This window comes from Juglans microcarpa x Juglans regia, chromosome 6S (genome assembly GCF_004785595.1).
Source record: "Juglans microcarpa x Juglans regia isolate MS1-56 chromosome 6S, Jm3101_v1.0, whole genome shotgun sequence".
In the NCBI taxonomy this organism is placed as follows: domain Eukaryota; kingdom Viridiplantae; phylum Streptophyta; class Magnoliopsida; order Fagales; family Juglandaceae; genus Juglans; species Juglans microcarpa x Juglans regia.
Genome location: NC_054605.1, coordinates 4,967,088 through 4,988,421, shown reverse-complemented (window position 1 = coordinate 4,988,421; position 21,334 = coordinate 4,967,088). Strand labels below are relative to the sequence as shown.

Sequence of the window (21,334 nt, the reverse complement as noted above, 5' to 3'; positions counted from 1 at the left end):
ATCTCCACAATATTTTTCAGATAATTTGGATATTTCAGCTAAGAATCAATATTATGAAGCATATGTGAGATGATTTTTAATCATAGTAGATTAAGCATCGAATATTTCTTTGAGTATTGGCCTTTTTGTTAACAAATCTTGTCGTGTTCTGATGACTTGGTATTTTTGAAGGTTGATTATATTGAGAGAATTAGTTTGAAACAAAATGTTTTATATGATATTGAGATTTTGGATTTTTTGAATATATTGTTAGAATGTGAGGTTAAGTGATAAGGAGTAACTCTCAGTGGACCAGGGCGTTACAATTATAATGAAATGCTATGTTACCAATGTATTTACAACGAGTATGTAGACAATGTAGTTTTAACATGAGTTGTACTATGATCACTAACAGGTGCTCGCAGTGCATATGGAGAGTTTTGACGATACCATACGCTATGATGTTAATGTTAATGATGGCTTTAACGTTGATGAAATATTATATTTTTGAAAGATAAATTGGAATATGTTCTTTATAAGAAAATGTTGAGCAACTTGGATAGGAGATAAATACTGATTTTTTGCACAACATGCATCCCATATTTATCATTTGTCATGTATAATTTATCTTTATGCACGTTGATTGTTAACTTACTGAGATCTCAATAAATCTTATTGTAGTAGTCTCACTACCATTCCCCCCAGAATGTTAAAAATTGTATCAGGAGGACTGGAAGAGACCGACTAGGATGGATCAATGGATACGATTGGTTGAGAAAGAGTCAGACCTAGAGCGGAGATTAGATTTGATTATGATGTTAATAGCACTAAATCTTCATACCTTAGAGCATATGAAAGAGTTAATCTAACTGTTGAGACTTGGTTTTAAGTACTTGTATTAAGGATGCGCTATATTTAACTATTTGTGCATACTACTAGTTGCATACTAGAATGCATTAATTACATATTAATTATCATAAACAAGAGTATGTAACCATGTGTTGCATGTTCCAACATTTCGAGTCTCCATTGCATCTCAAATAGTGACTTGAGGAAGCCACAATAAGAGTGAGATCTATTAATAAAAATTTAATTTTTTTTATATAAATTTTATATTTACTCACGCTTTTTTTAAAAAAAAAATTACGACATTTGAACACTCAATGCAAATATCATTTCCCTAAACAATGAGAGGGGGTCTAGAGGGAAGCAGTGAAGACTAGTGGCATAGCTTGAATACAAGCAAATGTTGTGATCTGAAGATTGATCCCTGCATACTCGTTTAAAAACAGACGGTTTTCTCTAGAGAGAGAACCTCCATCTTCTCTCTAAAAACTCCCTCACTTCTGAAATTAGCTTGAGGGGGCGGAGCCAACGCTCCCACCCCCCTCACCCCCTCCCTATTTGCGTTCTTTGGTTTTGGTTTTCATTCATGTGTTTTATTAGATCTAATAAAAGCATAACACGTTTTGTCTCAGAGTATCCTTGCATGGTGTCACCGATGTTGGGGCTGAGCATTTGATTTGTGCGATGGTCCTGTGCCATGTGATGGTGCGATTGTGTCATACAAAGGTGCGTTTGTGCAGTGAGAAGATGTAATTTGTGGCGTGTGAAGGTGTGGGGATGTTGTGCATTCATGCTCGTGCGATGGGTGCTTGTTAAGTCCGATGGGTGCTCGTGTGGCGGTAGTTTGTGCGATGGGTGGGCGAAGTCGGGGCTGGGTGAGAGGGACGATGGAGGAAGCTATTTTCGAAGCCTAGGCAATGGCTGCCGAAGCTCGTGCGGAGGAGATGGGTGGCAAAAGAAGATCGGGCGAAGGAGGAAGAGATCGGACTACGAAGGAATAAGAAAAGAAAAGAAAAAAGAAAGAAAAAAAGAGAAAAATAAAATTGAAGAAGGATGGCAGTAGTTAAGATAGAGATGAAACCCTAAGAGCTGCCCTCCCATTTGCAAATAGGTTGGACCCTTTGGTTTAGTCTGGGCTCATGTGTTTTGTTTGTTGTGTAGTGGATCTCTGCTCTTTGCGGGGTTTTATTTGATGTTTGTATTTTGTTCATCTCCTTTTAATAAAAGTATTGGACTTATGTCCATAGTAGGTGGTTTGATACCCCTCCTTATTTGGAGGATGCAGTGAATAGAAAAAATAGGCTATTGGACTTATGTCCATAGCAGGATTGTTCGATACCCCTCCCATTTTTGGAGGATAGGTTGGTTAGAATATATCTCATCCTTAGGAGGATCGGGTGGTGGGGATACCCTTTCTTCCTTTTGGTGGTAGGGATGTATTTTATCTTTGTTTTATATAGAAAGTTATACTCTCTTATGAGAATTTTTAGAAGTTTAGAATATGTCTGTCATAAAAAATTTTGTGTATGAAAAGACATACAACAGATGTGTAGTTTGACTTGTATTCAAAATTTTCTCTATATTAACTAATTATAGCCATAACTTCCATAATAGATAAACTGTAGTCTATTCCTTTGAAAAAAAAAAAAAACTGATCTCCGTATATAAGCACGAGGCCACTGCACGCTCTCACAATCTTGACTAAGGCAGGCAGTCCTTTCTTCCAAACCCTAGCACAGCGCCCAACAAACCACCCCCACCCTCTCCCTCTCTCGCCCTAGGTCTTGCTGCATTTCCGGCTATGTGATGCTGACACGAATTTTTGTTTTCCGTTCTAGAGTACAGTAGTACGTTGTCGGTAATGGCTTCCGCATGCGTCAACAACATCGGGATGTCGCCTGATAACATTTTCGACTGCCCTCCGGCGACATTCCCTCCGTACGGTTGGCTCAGTCCTCGCATCTCTTTCAGCCGCGAAGAAGACTCATCGAAACTTGCCGGAGTCAAAGCTCCCTCCGCGGCTGCCATGAAACCTTCCAAGAAGCCAGATCCAGAAGCTTCATCTACCGATTTTGAGTTCAGCCTCGAAGATCCTGTCGCTATGCACCCTGCAGACGAGCTGTTCTCCGAAGGAAAGCTCGTGCCTCTCCAGCTCTCAGCGGTAAAGCCCTCGGTCATAGAGCCCACAACCTCGTCGGAGATAATGTCGCCGGAGTCCACCAACTCCCGGGGGAGAGCCGAGGTTTCCGGTACGGACTCCTACCTGTTTTCTCCAAAAGCCCCAAGGTGTTCGAGTAGGTGGAAGGAGCTTCTAGGGCTGAAGAGGTTTTACCAGAACGCTAACAACAAACCTGAAACCCACAAGGCGACTTGGAGCGCTAACCATAGGTCTCTAAAGCATTTTCTCCACAGAAGCTGTTCAAGATGCTCGTCGTCTTCCTCTGACGCGTTGATGAGCCTCCCGTTGTTGAATGACCAGGACTGTGAGTCGGTTTCCATATCCTCGCGCCTCTCTCTTTCCTCATCATCCTCTGGACCCGAACACGAAGATGTCCCTAGGCTTTCCCTGGACTCTGACAAACCAAACTCGAACCCGATTTCTCTTCACCGGAATCCCAACAACCCACCAAGGATGAGAATGGTGAAACCGAGGGCAATATCGTCGGATAATAATACAAATCCGATGAGGATGGGACGAAGCCCGATGAGGGGAACGGGGGAGCAATCAGGTGGGGCGGGGAGTAGAGGGGTATCCTTGGATAGCCCGAGAATGAACTCATCAGGGAAGATAGTGTTTCAGAGCTTGGAGAGGAGTTCGAGCAGTCCGAGTAGCTTCATTGGAGGGCCAAGGACGTTGAAGCATAAGCAGAGGGGAATGGAGCGCTCATACTCGGCGAACGTGAGAGTCACTCCGGTTCTCAATGTTCCGGTTTGTTCGCTTCGTGGGTCCTCCAAGTCGGTCGCCGTGTTTGGGTTAGGCCAACTGTTCTCGTCGCAGCAGAAGAGAGAAGGTAACGGGGCAATAGAGGCTCGCATAGTAACTGCAGGAACCGCACTGATCGAACCTGAGGGGAGCGGAGGAACCATTGGGTCATTGCTAATATTTGAATAAAGCAAATATTGATCACGTGGGAGTTGGATTGGTTGGTTTCTAGGTAGCCAGCTTACTTAATTCGGGCTTTCTTTCTTTCTTTAACTGATTTTAGGATTTTAGGCCGTGTATGTGTCGTGTAAATATGCGCCAGGAAGGATTGGGGATCTTGAAGCTGGCTTTTCTTTGCTGATAATTGTTTTGATCTTGATCGTCACTGTAGATGCTCTCTACGTACGTTATCAACTTGGATAGAGCAAGGTTTTATATTATTATAATTTTTTAAAATTTTTATATAAAATATAATGAATAATTTATTTTTTTTAATTTTAAAATAATAATAATATTAAAAAATAATATTTTATTTAAAATTAACTTAACCGATAAAAAAAAAAAACCAATGCAGAGCAGTAGATTTCCAGTATCTCTCTTGGTCTTTCTTCCTCTGGATCTGAAAGATATGGAATCTGTTTTCGTTTTTAATTTATTTTTGGTGGTCACGAGTGTAACGCTCCGATTTCAAGAATCCAGAGAGTTAACTCATATAACCTGATAATCGACTCCAATAATCTAAATGTATCTCCAATTCCAAGAATATATATACTTTCGAAACTTCAAATCAAACGTAAATATTTTAAATTAATAAACCATACATACTCACATATCAAATCCTCAATCCAACAACCCAAATAAAATATTAACTTTTCTCTATGTCTCACATAACAAATTAGAATAGAATAAAATTGACATAAGTCTCAATAAACCGTCTAAATCTATTGAAAACAACTTAATAAGTAAATAACATCCAACAACAGCACTAATATCACGAGATACCCAAAGCTATCCATAACAAATCTTGTCCACAAACTCTAATACTGATCCTCAGCTGAACCATCAATATCATTTGAAAATATTATGAAGATTAAGGGGTGAGTTATCAACAACTCAGCAAGCAGAGAGCATATACTAGCATGTAAACATGAACATTTATAACATTCAACATGCAGAACAAAACATTCTCTTCCAGAATACAGAAACAACATGTTTACTTTCAGAATGTATAAACAAAACTTGTTACAAAACATCAAAGCGAAATTTTCAAAAAAACAAACTTGTTCCCCAAAGAAAATCCTTTGGCATATCCAAACTGAAACATTCTATCCATATCATCTCATAGCATCACATCAGGACAAATACTATGTTTAACCCCCGCAGTAGGGTTATAAACCACCACTATACTCGTGGCTGGGCCGTATACCATGTTTCACTCCTATGGTAGGGTTATAAACCACCATTATACCCGTAGCTGGGCCGTATACCATGTTTCACCCCCTTGGTAGGGTTATAAACCATCATTATACTCGTGGCTGGGCCTTAACAGAAACAGAACAGGACATCATCAGAATCAGATCACATTCAGATACAGAATCAAAACTTCATGCCAATGTTTTCAGATGACACATCACATCAAAACAAAATACTGAATAGCTTCAGATCATTTCACATGTTCGAAATAAATAGAATCCAAAACATCTTCATTTATTCATAGCAAAAATTTTTATATTTTCATATTCGCTCTTTTTTGCATAGTTCAGAAACAGAATACACAAAATTAGCTCATGTCTACACCAGTCATGACAGAAAAATACTTTATCTTATGTAGAATTTATGCACATGCAAAACAAACGTCTGAGGTCGTTTTCAGATTTCTTTTGAAAAACAAGCATGCATATTTTCAAAGCCAACCTCATTTTATTTCTTTTATGCAAATCTAGTATATGAATCCCGCTTACCTGACTTCCGTGTATTATCAACACCTTGAGTTGGAACTCTAGTAGTGACACCACCTAAACAAAACATATTCCCAACATTTAATAAACCAATACAGTAAGCTACTATTTATTGAGTTATAAACCAAAACAGTCCCTTTTAACTCAATAACTATCATAACAATTAAATCCGAACAGTACTCTCCTCAAACCATTCGCATTTAAAACCCAAAACAGCCACCTTTTATTAACACCAAACCAACCATAATAATTTCCAAAACCCCCAACAACAACTCCAATGATTAAAACATAACCCCAACCATACTTCACCTCCAACCTTCAAATAAAATTTTCAGTACAAGCATCAATATTTTAGTCATTCAACAATTCGAGACTTGCATAAAAAATCCAATACAACTAGCTCAAAACACCCATAAATTTGCACCAACTAGTTTCAATTAATAGTCCAAAACAATCTCACAAAGCCATCCAAAAATCATACTCCTCAACTTCAAGAATTCCATCACACTCCACCACAATCCAACATATAAAACACCAACACAATATAAATTTATAACTGTAACAGATTGCCCAAAAGTCACTGTAGTGGTGCAAAAATCTTACCCACGCCACACTCAAATCAGTAACATTACTACATTTCACAACCGACCACAATATCCAAACCCTACCAAAGGCTTCGGGAGTGACTTACCTAACAGAGTCACGAAAGCTTCAAATCACTTCAAATCGACACAACCCACTGTAGTCTATGCCCAGAAAATTCACAACAATCTCTAGAGAAAGAGAAAGTGACCTGTGCAAGGAAAGCTTGAGAAGTTTGAGTGTGTGCATACGGCAAGCAAAACAGAGTGGTTTGTGTGTGTAAACAAAACAGGGCAAACCCGCATAGAAGAGAGGCCTGCGCGGGTAAACCAGAAAAAAAGGAAGAAGAAGGAAGAAATAGAAATTAAAAAAAAAATGAAAGAGAGAAGCTAGATTGAGAGAAGGAATTACCAACGGTTGTTCAAGAGAAAAAAAAAAAACAGTAGTGGAGTCAAAAGCTGAAGCTCCAACACCCGGGTTGAACGCACGGTGAAGGGATAGAAAAATTGAGAGGAACCGATTGAAAAGGTCTGCAGAATGGTGCGAGTTCGTTTCTTGAGCGTGATAAGAGGTAAAACAAATGCAAGAGTTATGGGTTTGGTGCGCACGGTTTGAGCGATATGCGGAAATGCAGTGTAGTGGGAAGAAACCGTGTAGAAGAAAAGTAGTGCAGTAGAAAAGGGGAATTAAACACTCACCAAAACGACGCCGATCGAGTCTCTCATCAAGTGCTCGTGGGCTGGCTTCGTGCAACTGGGCTGACTTCAAAGAACTGGGCTTAGAGCCCGAATGTTACATCGAGGCTTTCTGACTGTGATGGGAAATCAATTTGTTAAGGAGCTCATATGACTTTGTTGTCATTCTGTCTTTTATTTTATTTTATTTTCCATTTATTTGTGCCAGAGATTCTTACCTTTAACACGTACCTATAAATTAAAGTAACAATAATAAAAATAACAATGATAGATTATTATTTTATGGTATGGATAATGATAAAATTACTATTTTCCTGTTATTTACTTTACATACTTATAAATTAAAATAATAATAATAATAACAACAAAGAGAGAGACTATTATTTTATGTTGTGAAACTTTCTTCCAGAGGAATGAAACAAGGTGACCCATTCTTATTTATTCTTGATTTGTGCAAAAGGTCTCAGTTCTCTCCCATACAAGGTTGAATCAAGTGGTCTTATCAAGGGGGTTGACTCGGGGTGGACTGAGAATCAATCACTTACTCTTTGCTGTTGACTGTATAACTTTTTGTAAAGCAAAGTTGGTGGAGTGTACCAGATTTATGAAATTTTGATTCAATATGAAAAAACATTGAGCCGAACTTTAAATGAAGAGAAAACTAGTGTGTTTTTTAGTTCAAACACCAAGGTGGAAACAAAGGATTTCATTTTGTGGTGCAATAATTATAATAGATATCTTTGTCTCCCTATTGTGGTAGGAAGATCAAAATATGATACTTTCAGAAGCTTAAAGGAGAAGATTTGGAAAAGAATCAACATCTAAAAAACTATGTTCTTATCTTCAGTTGGGAAGGAAGTGTTTATCAAGAGTGTGTTGCAGGCAATCCCAACTTACTCTATGAGTGTGATTAAAATGCCAATATTACTCTTAAAAGAAATTGAAATACTCTTGGCCAGGTTTTGGTGGTGTCATCAAGGAGATGGTAAAGGGATTCACTAGAAAACTTGGAAGTATATGGGTTCAGTAAAAAAACCAAGGGGGCTTGGGTTTTAGGGATCTCTACAGCTTTAACAGAGCTCTTCTAGCAAAACAAGTATGGAGAATGATAAAGGATCCTCACTCCCTAGCCTCTTGAATTTTCAAGCAAAAATACTTTCCAGACTATGATGTAATGGATGCTAAGCTGAAAGGATCACCATCTTTTATATGGAGGAGCCTTTGGTCAAGCTTGGGGCTATTAAAGGAGGGGTTGGTCAGGAGGATGGGTAATGGAAAAGGCATAAGAATCTGGAAGGACAAGTGGCTTTCCAAGGCCTGTGACCTTCCAGGTTCAGACTCCTATCAACACTTTGGACATTGAGACCAAAGTGGGTGCATTGATTGATGAAGATAGTAATTCTTGGAAGATAGACCTGGTGGAAACAATCTTTAAGGAAGAAGAAGCAAAGCTCATCTGCTCTATACCTATCAGTAGAAGTGGGGCAAGTGACAGAAGGATTTGGGCTAGTTTAGAAAGGGGAAACTTCTCAATCAAAAGTGCTTATTTTCTAGAAACCAAACTGTCAAACAGGAGCTCAGGGGAACCTTCAACAGGTGGGGGAAACAATTCGATGTGGAAAGACCTTTGGCAATTAGAAGTTCCTGCCAAGGCCAAACTGCTCATATGGAAATGCCTAAGCAACATACGTCCTACAAAAGACAGTCTGCTCAGAGAGAACATTGTTGAGAGTAATCTGTGTCCAGTTTGTGCAAGAGAGAAAGAAACAAAAGTGCATGTTTTATGGGTTTGTCCTGCAGTAGCAGATGTTTGGGGTGGAGAGACCAGTTTGTTTAGGAAATGGAAAAGATTTTATCCTGACTTCCAGCAGCTTTGGGGAGAGATGACTGGGAAATTGAACCAGGAAAGCATTGAACTGGTTGTAGTCTTGTTCTACCACATATGGGCTAGGAGGAATGCGTATACTTTTCAAACTCAGTTTAAGAACCGTGCTACAATTGTTGCTTTGGCTCAGGCAGACCTATCTTTGCTTAAGGAGATCAATCTTAACAGCAGTAATAGAGCAGCAAGGAGTCGAGGGAGAGGACCTAGTCAGTCTTGGTAGCCACCCGAGCGGCCTTTCTTCAAAGTGAATTTTGATGCAACTTTTGACAAAGACAAGAATGGAATGGGGATGGGGATCATAATGAGGGACTTTGAAGGGGGTCTACAAGCGAGCTTGACAGCCCCTAAAGTGCATGTCCTCTCTGCATTCCAAGCAGAAATCTCTACTCTTCACAGAGCCATGGAATTCTGCATTGAGTTAGGACTAAGTCAAGTAATCTTAGAAGGGGATGCCAAAGTTTTCAGAGATGCCGTCACTTCCAAAAGTGAAGATAACTCGTGGCTTGGCCAGGAGACAAAGGACTTGCAATAACTGAGGGAGCTTCATCCTGCCGGGAGACTAGCTTTTGTACACAGGGTCTGTAAACAATACTGCCCACACAACAGCTAAGATAGCTATTAAGGAAGCAAGTGAAAAAATATGGTTAGAAGATGGTCCTATTGAGGTTAAAAACTCTGTAATGGAAGACGTATCATGTATGGCCTAAGTTATCAATGAAATTGTTTTCCTTTAAAAGAAATATCTGTATCTGACGTTGTTGTTTAGCGCAGAGTAGTTGTGGGAAATGATACCGAGATTCAAACAGTAGTTTGGAGGCGCTGAGCTCAGCTCCATTGGTTTGTGTTGGTTTATTTTTATTTTTAATTTTTTTCCATACATTTTTTTATATCCTTAAATATTTTTAAAAAAATTCACATCGTTAAAAAATATTTTTTAATCATTAAATAAAAAAAAACCTATTGAGACCCACTGTCGGGACAAACCTTCAGGCGTCATTTTATATACAAACGTGAAGTGCGTAAACACCGCGTAATCACTTTGAAAAAGTGTGGGATCCACTATTAAAAAATTAAATTTTTTCATGTGGGTGCCATATATTATTCACTTTTTTCAAAGCGATTACGCTGCGGTTGCACAATTCACGGTTGCAAATACCTATTCTCAACCCTCGGTGGATTTAGCGTTTTCCTTATGTAGTTGTTTTGCTCGTATCCCAAAGCTCCTAAATAAAAAATAATTTATAAAAAAGAAATTTTTTAATCATAAAGAGATTTTATAAAAGATCTCGCTATAGGTATCGATAGTTTGGACCTATTCTTTTACATATTTTTTAAACATGTTTAAACATTTTTAAAAAATACATCAATTCACTAATAAACATTTTCTTAACCATTAAGTAAAAAAAAAAAGCATCGATCCATTTGGGGGGTCCAGTTTATCTGCCCCCAAGTATTTTTCTTTCACAAAAGTAAATGTACAAATTGATATTTTTTTTTAAATAAAGAGACGAAGGTTACATGTTCGCTAGTGACCCCCGCCCAATTTATTAGAAAACCTCACTTATGGTGGAGGAAAACCGTATACACATCCTAAAACTCAAGCCAAACAACAAATCAAACCAAAACAAGCCTGAAAATAACCACCCAACTAGGAACGGACAAACCGACCACTAACACCGCATAGCTGGCAAACCAAGCTTATCCACCCTTAATATTCCTTTAAGTTGATGCGGAACATCACGAAGATGTACCCACATCCCAAAATGTTGTCTAGAAGCCAGTCGAGCTAAAAAGCCAGCCTCGGCATTACACTCTCTATAAACATGCCGTATCTTCAATCTTAGGCTCGATAGAATTTGTAGAATTTCCTCCCAATAATCTTCGAGATACCAGATACCACATCTCTTCTTCTCCAACCAGTTAACAATTAACAACGAATCCATCTCCACTTCTATTTGTTGTAAACCCAAATCCGTACAGTGCTTCAAACCATAATAAAGAGCTAAAAGTTCCGCCATATTATTCGTTCCCTGATCAAGATTTTTTGCAAAAGCCAACTTCAATCGCCCAAACTCATTCCGAATAAGACCTCCCATCCCCATACGTCCCGGATACCCAAGCAACTTCCATCAGCATTTAATTTAAACCAACCCGACTCCGGCTTTTGCCAATTGACAAGGCAAATACATTTTCGATGCGGGACTTTTATCGGTCACCAAGGCCTGTAAAATCTATTCATTCCCGATATTAAACTTTTTTCCAGCTCGAAGCCATAGACCTACCTACCCAAGCGATGGCAGCTCTTATCGACAACCATAATGACTCCACCGAATTCACTCTACCTTCCATACAGGCTCTGCGCCTCCAAACCCAAAGAGACCATGTTAGAACGACAGGTACAAGATCGTTGTCGGTCATACGGGATACCAAATTGAGAGGACGCACGACGCCATATTTCCGCTGTAACCATCCCTGTGGCAAGTACGTGGTCTTGAGTCTCTACACTCCCAGGAGCACAACATTCGCACTTGGAGACCAACGAAACTCCCAAAGATTTCAAACTCTCATCCACACTAAGGGCAAAATGTAATGCTCTCCACAACGTAACCGAATACTTCTTGGGCAAAGCCGAATTCCAAATCCAGTTAGCCCAAGTGATCTTCGGAGCATGAACTCTAATGCAATCCCAAGCCGATTTTGATGTGAATTCACCACTCGTATTCGATTGCCATATAAGTAAATCTTTTCCTTCCTTAGGATCACCAAGGCACTCCAGAATCTCTTCTAACTTATTTTTGCCCACTAACCTTCTTAACAACTCCACATCCCAGCCATCTTGGAGCCTACATTCCCGTATCTTCAACCAAGGCTGATCCGTGATCTTACAGGCATTCACTAGAGCTCCAGACGCCAACCAAGGGTCATGCCAAAACGAGACCTCCCCCTCCCGAACCCGCCATGAGGAATGACTCAGGATTTTCGGTATCATGGACATAACACAACGCCAAAAGGAAGTGCCTTTTTTTTGGTCCGTCAACGTATCATGCCTATCTCTAACATATTTAGCCTTGGAAAAAAGAGACCATAGTGATTGTTGAGACAAAAACTTCCATGCAAACTTCATGAAAAGGGCGTTTTGAACTTCCTCCAACTTCTGCAAACCCAAGCCTCCCTCCTGGATTGGTGTACAAATCTTATGCCACGCGACCCATTTTCGCTTTGGCTTACCATCCGAAAAACCCCAGAAGAAATTGCTCAAGGGGCGATTCAAAGCATCCAGTACAGCCTTAGGCGCATGAATCACAAAGAACAAGTGAACTGGAATACTAGATACAACATGCTTTAGTAATACAACCCGAGCACCAGCTGACAACAAATTTGTTTTCCACCCCCCCAAACAACCTCGAATTCGGCTCAATAGACCATCAAAACAAATACCTTTAAACGACCAGCAATAAGAGGGGCCCCCATATATTTCACAGGAAACAGACCTTCAGTGAAAGACGTTAGGCGTAAGGAATACCGTCTCACAACAGCAGGAATACGCTTAGAGAAAAATATCGAAGACTTCTCTTTGCTTACCTTCTTACCTGACCAATCTGCATATAACTCAAAAATGTTCCTGATCACTCTTATTGAGGATCGTCCACCATTGGCAAATACAATAACATCATCAGCATATAATAAATGTGAAATTAAAGGTGCACCATGCGGATGTGAAAAAGGAACAATTTTACCCGCCGCAAAATTATGCTTCAACAACTGAGAAAGAATTTCTTCCACCAAAATAAATAAATAGGGGGATAACGAGTCCCCTTGTCGCAATCTACGACCACTTGGGAAAAATTCTTTTGTCGTTCCATTCATAACTACAGAGAACCACGGGGTGGATATACACTGTTTGATTAGCTCACAGACACGCCGAGAAAAACCAAACGTGCTCATGACGTGTAGAAGAAAATCCTAGATTATACGCCTTTTCCATATCCACTTTAATAAGTACATTGCCACCACGAACATGTTTATTAATCATATGAACCATTTCTTGGGCCAGAGCAATATTCTCATAAATACTTCTACCAGGTAAGAAGGCACCTTGTTTCGGGGAGACAATTTTACTCAAAATAGGCGACAGCCTACGAACCATAATTTTTGAGAAAACCTTGTAGACTACTGAACATAAGCTTATCGGATGAAACTTATCAAAACCACTAGGTTGTTGGACTTTCGGAATAAGAACAATGTAAGAAGCCGAATAAAATCTCGGCGAAGGAATCCCACGAAAGAGGTCTCTTACTGCTTCCACCACATCAGCTTCAATGATATCCCAACACGATCTATAGAATCCAGATCCAAAGCCATTTGGACCCGGACTACTATCTGTTGGGATTGAGAACATAGCATCTTTCACCTCTTGGATTGAAGGGAGCTGTATAAGACCACTGCTTTCCTCCTCCAAAACAGTCTTCTCCACATACAAAGACAGGACCAGAAGGTCTCTACGAGGTCGGGCACTAAGAAACGAGCTGAAAAAATCCACTGCACCCGGATGGATAGCTTCAGGACTATCCAAGGTAGAGCCATCCCGCAAGTGCATCTCCTGCACTACAAGCTTCGAGAAGGACGCAAACGACTTAAAGAATTGAGCCGATGCCTCCCCTTTTTCCATCCAATGGAGCTTCACCTATTGTGACAACCTAGTTTCTTCTCTTTGTAACCACATCGATAATTCATCCTCTACAAGCAATAAAGCCGACTCAACCTCTTCTGAAAAAAAAAAAGATTGAAGACAACCTTCCAGACGTTCAATTTGCCTTTCTAATCTCTGAATATTATCCTCAGTGCGCCCAAAAATTCTAAGATTCCATTCCTTAAGAACCGGCTTCAGCTTTTTTAATTTTCCTGCTAAAACAAAAAGACCCAAATCCCCAGACTACTCTTGCCAAAATGCCTGAACAACATCTTTAAAATTCTCATGGGATACCCACATTTGTTGCAAATTTAAAGGAGGAAGGACCATACCGAGAAGCAGGAGGCTTCAGCACAAAGGACATCGGCACATGGTCCGAATGGTACGAGGCAGTTATTTCACGAACGCCTCAAACATTAGACTGGCAGCCACTGGGTTTAACAAACAACGATCAAGCTTCGAGCAAGAGCAAGCCATCCCCTTTTGACCATTGCACCAAGAAAATTTACTCCCAACCGACTTCATCTCAGTCAGGCCACAAGAATCAATAAAGTCATTAAAATCTTCCATGGCCACCCACAATCGAGGTCGACCACCACGTTGCTCCATATCTTCACGAATAATGTTAAAATCCCCAATACAAAGCCATGGGTCATCAGTCGGCAAATCTAGTTGGAGCTGGCTCCACAACTCTCTACGTTCCAAATAGTTACATTTAGCATAGACCACGGAAACAACAATCGGATGAGAGTCAAATAATATAGAAACTGTAACATGTTGGGCACTCGAACTCAGTACCATGACCTGCAGATCCTTCCCCCTTCCCCCAAAACAACCATAGCTTACCACCAACCTGCTGATTCGAATAACATGCCTCAAACTTCAAGCAACTTTTTAACACCTCCATTTTTTCCTCATTCACAAAAGGCTCAGCCACCATAAGAAAATTTATATGCAACTTCCTTACCAATTTATAGAACCACTTCTATGACGAATGCAGACCACAGATATTCCAAAAAAAAAAAAAACGATTTACACATCATAAATTTAATCAAGCGGGTTTGCTAGGAACTCGAGACGAGCTTCATTGAAATCTACCACCTTTGACACCATTTTGTTTTTTCGGAAAATCATAGTCAGAAGGGCAGTCTTTTGCTTCACTCAAATGGTCCACACAATTACCTTCAAGTTCTAAAGCCCACCCCCCAATCAGCACTGTCACATGTGCATCCACAACGTCTAGGTCCACCTGTTCAGGCAGATTCACCGCAGCCTTGTCATCCCGTACCTTGTGCCCTGACTTTTCCGCAGCATCAATGATCACATGACTCATGAGTTCCGACACTTCAGCAACAGGCTGTTGCACTTGCTCTAGCACCAAGCATACCTCCTTGTTCACCATAGATTTCACTAGCAAAGGACTTACCAATTTCTCCGTATAGCTATCACCAATCTCCACGTCAACCTTCTTCACCTTCTTAGCCTCCTCACCAATCCCATTCTCAACATCACCGCAACCCACATGCCCAGACTCAACACTGTCCATATTGTCAGACTCAATGCCACCCACAGCCACCTGCTTATCCCTATTATCATCCTCCACCTCACCTTCCTCCAACTGAAGGTCCATAACACCTTCGTTACTTGGTCCTCCAATTTCCAAAATCACTTGAACAGGCTCCAGTACCATTAAAGAATCCTGAATACCTAAAACCACAGGCTTCCCGACCATGTCATCCACCTGATGCACCTGCATTGTTGACACCAAATCCTTCCTCCTTTCCTCACCCTCCTCCTGTTTCTGGTCCGACACCTTCATTCCACCTTCCTTCCAGCGACAAGTTTTTAAATTATGCCCTTGGGTATTACATCTAGTGCAAAAAGCAAGCAAATTCTCATATTCAATCTCAATATACAAATTGGTTATCCTATGAGGAATACCAATCCATATCCCACGTAACGGTTTTTTTGCTGCATCCATCTCGAGACACACCCAAGGACCATCAGTTCGTGTGGCACATTTGGTCGCATTATCCCTCCGCAAGAACCTACCAATAGGGGCTGTAATCGTTTCCAGGAAGGACTGATGATAGAAGTTTGGAGGTAGTCCCAAAAGTACAACCCACATTGGAACCAGAGAGGGTTCTTTGTCTTCATCAAAACTCGGAGTCCAGTGAAAACCTTGATACGGTACCACTTCTATATCTGTGGTTTCCCTCCATCCCGGTATCTCTCCCTCATGCTCTCCCTTTCTCCCTTTTAGAAGTGTAAAGCTCGAATGGGCTTGATGCACGTAGCGCCGCCGTGCACCGTCCTACTGCGCCACCACTCCCACGGCAGCTTTTCCTCTTGTCGGCCATCATCCTCCTCCACCGAAGCCAGCCCTTGTTGTGCAGCCCTCCCTCTCCTTCCACGGCAAGAACCCGAAATGGGTCTCTAACCCATTTCCTCACCGTGCGTCGCCGTGCGTAGCTCCCACGGCCACCAGGCATCACCGTGGACCTCCCCTTACCTCCCCCTTCCTCCTCCCTTGGACTAGAGGCCCATGGCCTCTCCTCCATGCACGGGTCTCCTCCTCACGCACGCACGGGTTGTGCATCCCCCATCGCCGTGCGCCGCCACGCACGGCGGGTAACCACCCTCTTCGGCATCCTCAAGCCACCACCAAGCCAAGCCAACCTCCCATGGCCCCAATCTGCCACCCATGCACGCACACTCTCTCTCACTGTCCCACGGCCTTTCCTCCACTGTGTGGCCAGAACTGTGGCCGTGAGCCACAGTGGCGCCATATCGACGCCACCAAGAGTTCCACCTCATTTCCCTTAGCCAAGCCCATGGTCCCAAACTACCACTTTATGTGGTGGGTAATCACTGCACATGACGGACAGTCACTGCGTGTGACTGACCTCCACTATACACGGTTTGGTACGCTGTGTACCGCCCTTCATAGCCACCAACACAGGGCCTTCACAAGCCCTTCCAAGACCACACTTAACTATCCAAACACCCAAACAGTCAACGTACGTGGGTTAGTCGCCACGTACGACCTCTCCGACGTCATCGACTATGACGATTAGCGAGCAACGCACGGGTTATCCCGTCGATGGTATAATCCTCTATCTCTCGTTATTTATGTTAGATATTGATTAGTGGACTAGGTTGTAGATTGTGCTGTTAGTATTAGATGAATGACTGTGTAGTATGGAGATGCGCTGTGTAGTGCACTGTGAAGTGTTGGGCATATCTATGTAGTGTGGTGATGTGATGTGCCGTGTATGTAAAGTGTTGGGCATATTGTGTAGTGCGCTGTGAAGTGTTAGGCATTCTGTGTTGTGAAGTGTGCGGTGATGTATGATTGTGGAATTTGTGCTGTAATTATGGCATGGTTGTGCCGTGTAATGCGGTTGTGGAGTTTGTGCTGTAATTATGGCGTGGTTGTGCCGTGTAATGTGGTTGTGGAGTATGTGCTGTATTGGTGACGTGGCATGTGGAGTGGGAATAGTGCACGTTGAGTGTACTTTGTGTATAGCGTAGTGTGGGATAATGAGAGTATATGTAGAATATATTCTCCTGGCGTATTGTGGAATGCGAAGAGTACACGCTGAGTATACTCTGTATGGCGTGATGTGTGTAACGGGAGGATGGAGCATTGCACCATACTGCGGGTATGCCATGATGGTGATGTGGAGTAATGTGTATGGAGTGTACGCAGAGTGTACTCTATGTAGTGGAGCGATGTACCATACGGTGGGTATGCCGTAATGGTAATGTGGCGTAACGTGTATGGAGTATACGCGGAGTGTACTCCATGTGGTGGAGTGATGCATCGTATGGCGGGTATGCCATATTGATGATAGGTTGTAGCGTGTGGAAAGGGAGTATATGTGGAGTGTACTCCACGAGGCAGCGATACTCCATGTGTCGTGTCGTAGAGATAAGGATGGTTGTGCAGTTGATGGGTGTAGAACGAGATGAGTAGTGTCGGGAACTGTGGAACAGTGTCCCGAAGTAGTTATGGTGCAGTCTGTAGTCTGAGGTGACAAGTGTCACTGTGATGGACTTATGGCTAGAAGTATGGGTGTAGTAGCAGAATAAGTGTAAGAGTGCGTAGCATAAGCATAATTGGGCAACGTCATGAAGTGACATGGTTACTGACAGTCGTGCTTACGATAGATAAGGAGTTAGCTTTGGAATGGCGTAACGGGAACGTGACGAGATGTCATGATGTTATGGGAGTATGTGAGGAACCGTACTCGTGACGAGTTAGAAGTTGGTATAGAAGTGACGTAACAGGATATCAGGTGACGTGACAAGGTGACGGTGTAGCTTGAGAGTAGTCTCGAGCTATGTGACGTGACGCAAGGCGTAGTTGTGAACGGAGTTTTGTCACGTTAAGTGTTGGGATGAACTGTAAGAAGGGACGGATAGCATGAAGAGTCATGCTAGCCGAGTTAAGAGAATGTTGGTATCAGAATATGGCCCTCATCCCTACGAGCAGATGATCAACATGTTATATGTTGATTTTAGGTGATAAAGGGGTAAGGTACATGTGTAATCTGGATAGACACATGTGCCGGACGGATTCACCATATCTAATGGGTAATCTGTCCTGAGCACAGTTACACAGTGCTTAAGCCTCATAGTTGGCTCAGAGCCGTGTGGCTTGTATGGATGGGAATGAGGATTAGTATGGGCTAAGATGTATGGAGGTAGTGAATGGTGTATTGTCTAGGATTGGGATGCGTGACTTAGTTGGTCTGAGTCATGCATCAAGATGAGTTCAATAAGGAGAATAAGACTGAGGTCTTAGTGTCTTAATCCTAGGGTGAATCATGGGTTTACTTTAGTGAATGAGCGCTCGAGGCAAGACGTTGAGTTGGAAGATGTGGTGACCGTAAGTGGTGCCCGAAGGTTTTAACATAGTGAAGGGCACGTAAGTGCACATGATAGAAGGAGAGTGTTTCAAGTATAGTGTAGTTCTATTTCTAGTTCAGTTGCTTATGCATTAGATAGAGAATGACGTTAAGATGATGTATGCATGTAGGTTGCTAGCTGACACGCGCATGAATGGACTGCATGGTATGAAAGTAGCATGGACTCCAGTTAAGTATTACGTTCATGCCCTTCTGGAGTTCTTTAGAAATTACGAAACGAAAAGGAAAAGCTCTTCTCTTTAAGAAAATGTTTACGAAAGAAGATGTTATGCTTTCGAATGTATATGTATGTATGGCCCCTCCATGAAAGCCCCTTTTTACGCACCCAAAGTTATTAATTGTACGCATGCGAATGGATGACTATAAGATGTATCTATTGTATGTATTTTCAAAGAAAATGAACTGATGTAAATGCACTAAAGATGGGCTTGAACCGACGCCTTCATGGATCCAACAGATCGACGCTGTCGCGAGCGCCACGAGGTGATGCTCATGGACGCTGCGAAGGCCAACGTTCAAGGTGATGCTTACGGATGCCGCGAAAGGCGAAGTTTGAGCCTGTGCTTTATTTTTTATGGACGGTGCGAACTGACACTTTTGTGAATGCCGCGAGGTGATGCTCATGGACGTAATGAAAGAGGACGTTCGAGCCCATGCTCACGAAATGATGTTTTCTCATGAAAAGAAATGTTTTCTCATGTTAAATGAAAGAAAGAACAGAATGAAAGCTCCAGCTCTTTAGAGCTAGCATGAATGAATGAATGAAAGAATGAATGAAAGCATGAAATGTATGAAGATACGTAACGGCCACATGAATGAATGAAAGGGTACTAATGAATGGGCAGATTGCAATGCCGGGTAAGTAGTATTGGTAGTACACCCAGTGCTGCCCCCTATGAAAAGGGATTCCTAACCTGTGGCCACGGCGGGATCCAGGTCAAAGGGCCGCTAACCCTAACACACGGGGCATAACAGTGTGTACCGGCCTATGAAAGTGATAAAAAAGAATGTATGTATGTACGTATGTACGCGTGCACGAATGCACTTTAAGAAATGAAGGCACTGCACTCTTGCATATTGACGGGTGAAATGTTTTACGAAAAGAAAGGAAAACCCCGTCCAGTGATGTTTTCAAATGAACGCACGTATGCACACACGCATGTATGTATAGTATGTACGAATGATGAATGCATGAATGAAAACCTACGTTGTTATATTTTAACTGCATGAAGTAATCCTTACGAGTCTTTGACTCATTTTAGTTTTTATGCATGTCCCTTCCCCCCACAAGGAATGAAATGAAGTACGCGTCGGGATGGACACGGCCCATGGGGAAGAGCACGGAAGTCTAGGCACGAGGTTCAAATGTAAGAGAGGCATTTTATTATTAAAATTGATGTTTTCAGCTGTAAAGCTCTTTTATTACAAAAGCACATTTTTATTTTATAAATGTAGAGTCTTGCACCCTGGAAAGAAGCAAAAAGTTTTAAATCGGACGGTAATTCCCGTCGTCTTTCTCAAAATATTTTATAAAAAGACCCACCACAAGGACGGGCGTTACAAGAGGCCCACATGTAACAGGCCGCTAGAAACTCAATGGTACAATTTCTATAGGTTTTAGAAACCTCGTTCACGAATCGACCATTCGCATAGGTTTTGGTCTATCAGCAAAGCTAGTGTTGCCACTCACTATGGTGCCAGAAGCTCGATTTTTTTTATTTGAGATAGTTAGAAGTGTCAGATTGTGATATGGTTTGCGCCATTAGACTCAGTTTATTATTTAGGATTTTATGGCATAATAATCTCATTTTCAATTTTCAAACGAAACACTTGTTCAAAAACGCGTTTTGTTTATTTCAAGGCACTTCGGTGTTGAATTTCGATAAACGAATTGCACATCTAGTTTAGTATGTATATTTAATATTTTTCAGTGCTAAGTTTAATGTTCACTTTCCCAAAGTGAATACTAACCTCAATAGTAGTACCTAGTGCAGTGTCTTCAAAATTACAGTGTGGAATGTCCAAATTAGGCTAGAGAAATTTTATTTGGACACATGGAAAGATCTTAGCCACACTTGGAGAATAGTATTAGAAACTTGGCACCAAGAGGAATCATGTGATGGTTTGTGAAGGAAATCAATTTGTGAGATCATGCCTAAGCAAAACCCTATTCCATCCAACCATCCAAATTGTGCCAAACCAAAGAAGCTTTCAACCCTATTGAAACCGTAAATACTTAGAATCCAATTGAAATCCCAAAATCTTGGTTGAAACTGAAACCCTAAACGGTTTCTCCAAACCCTAATGTTGGCCTCGAAACCCTATTTGATCTGATTTCTAGTATTGTGTTTAATCACTTGATTAAATCACGTCCACATTCTATAAATTTCTCAAATTCAAATTATGACATCATTATCCAACCCTTCAAACCTTGAAATTTTGATTAAGTCAATAAAAGTTGAATTTGAGCTTGATAGCATCTCAAATCCTAACCAAACCCTCTTTAAACCCTTAATGAAGCCCACTTGTTTAAGGCCCACAAATTTTGGCCACCTTGGCAAAGCTTTTTAAGGAAGTTTCCACCCACCCATAGCAAGCCATCCACTGCTCCTAATAGCCCCAAAGTCATGCATGATGTGAAGGCGAAAACCACTCACTATTTGTACATTTTTGAGACTTAATCACCATACCTCAAGATGTCATACAAGGCATTACCTCCATTTTCACAAGTACTTGAGGCATGCATGTGATGCCCATCCTTGTGGTGGGACTTTTTATAAAATGATTTTAGAAAAGACGACGGGAATTATTGTTCGATTTAAAACTTTTTACTTTCATACCT

At 41.4% G+C, this 21,334-nt stretch overlaps 4 protein-coding genes across 4 annotated transcripts; 2 read left to right on the top strand and 2 right to left on the bottom strand.

The window, feature by feature from the left end:
- Positions 1–2,478: 2,478 nt before the first annotated feature.
- LOC121236850 lies at positions 2,479–4,112 on the top strand. Its single transcript, XM_041133330.1, has one exon. The coding sequence runs from the start codon at positions 2,687–2,689 to the stop codon at positions 3,935–3,937; it is 1,251 nt and encodes a 416-aa protein (XP_040989264.1). The 5' UTR covers positions 2,479–2,686; the 3' UTR covers positions 3,938–4,112.
- Positions 4,113–8,157: 4,045 nt separating this feature from the next.
- Positions 8,158–9,088, top strand: LOC121236548. Its single transcript, XM_041132999.1, has 2 exons — positions 8,158–8,238; positions 8,315–9,088. The coding sequence occupies exons 1-2, from the start codon at positions 8,158–8,160 to the stop codon at positions 9,086–9,088; spliced, it is 855 nt and encodes a 284-aa protein (XP_040988933.1).
- A 1,450-nt stretch (positions 9,089–10,538) lies between these two features.
- Positions 10,539–10,970, bottom strand: LOC121236547. The gene has a single exon (XM_041132997.1). It carries the CDS (start codon positions 10,968–10,970, stop codon positions 10,539–10,541), a length of 432 nt encoding a protein of 143 aa, XP_040988931.1.
- A 2,981-nt stretch (positions 10,971–13,951) lies between these two features.
- LOC121236546 lies at positions 13,952–14,359 on the bottom strand. Its single transcript, XM_041132996.1, has one exon. It carries the CDS (start codon positions 14,357–14,359, stop codon positions 13,952–13,954), a length of 408 nt encoding a protein of 135 aa, XP_040988930.1.
- Between the last annotated feature and the right edge of the window lie 6,975 nt (positions 14,360–21,334).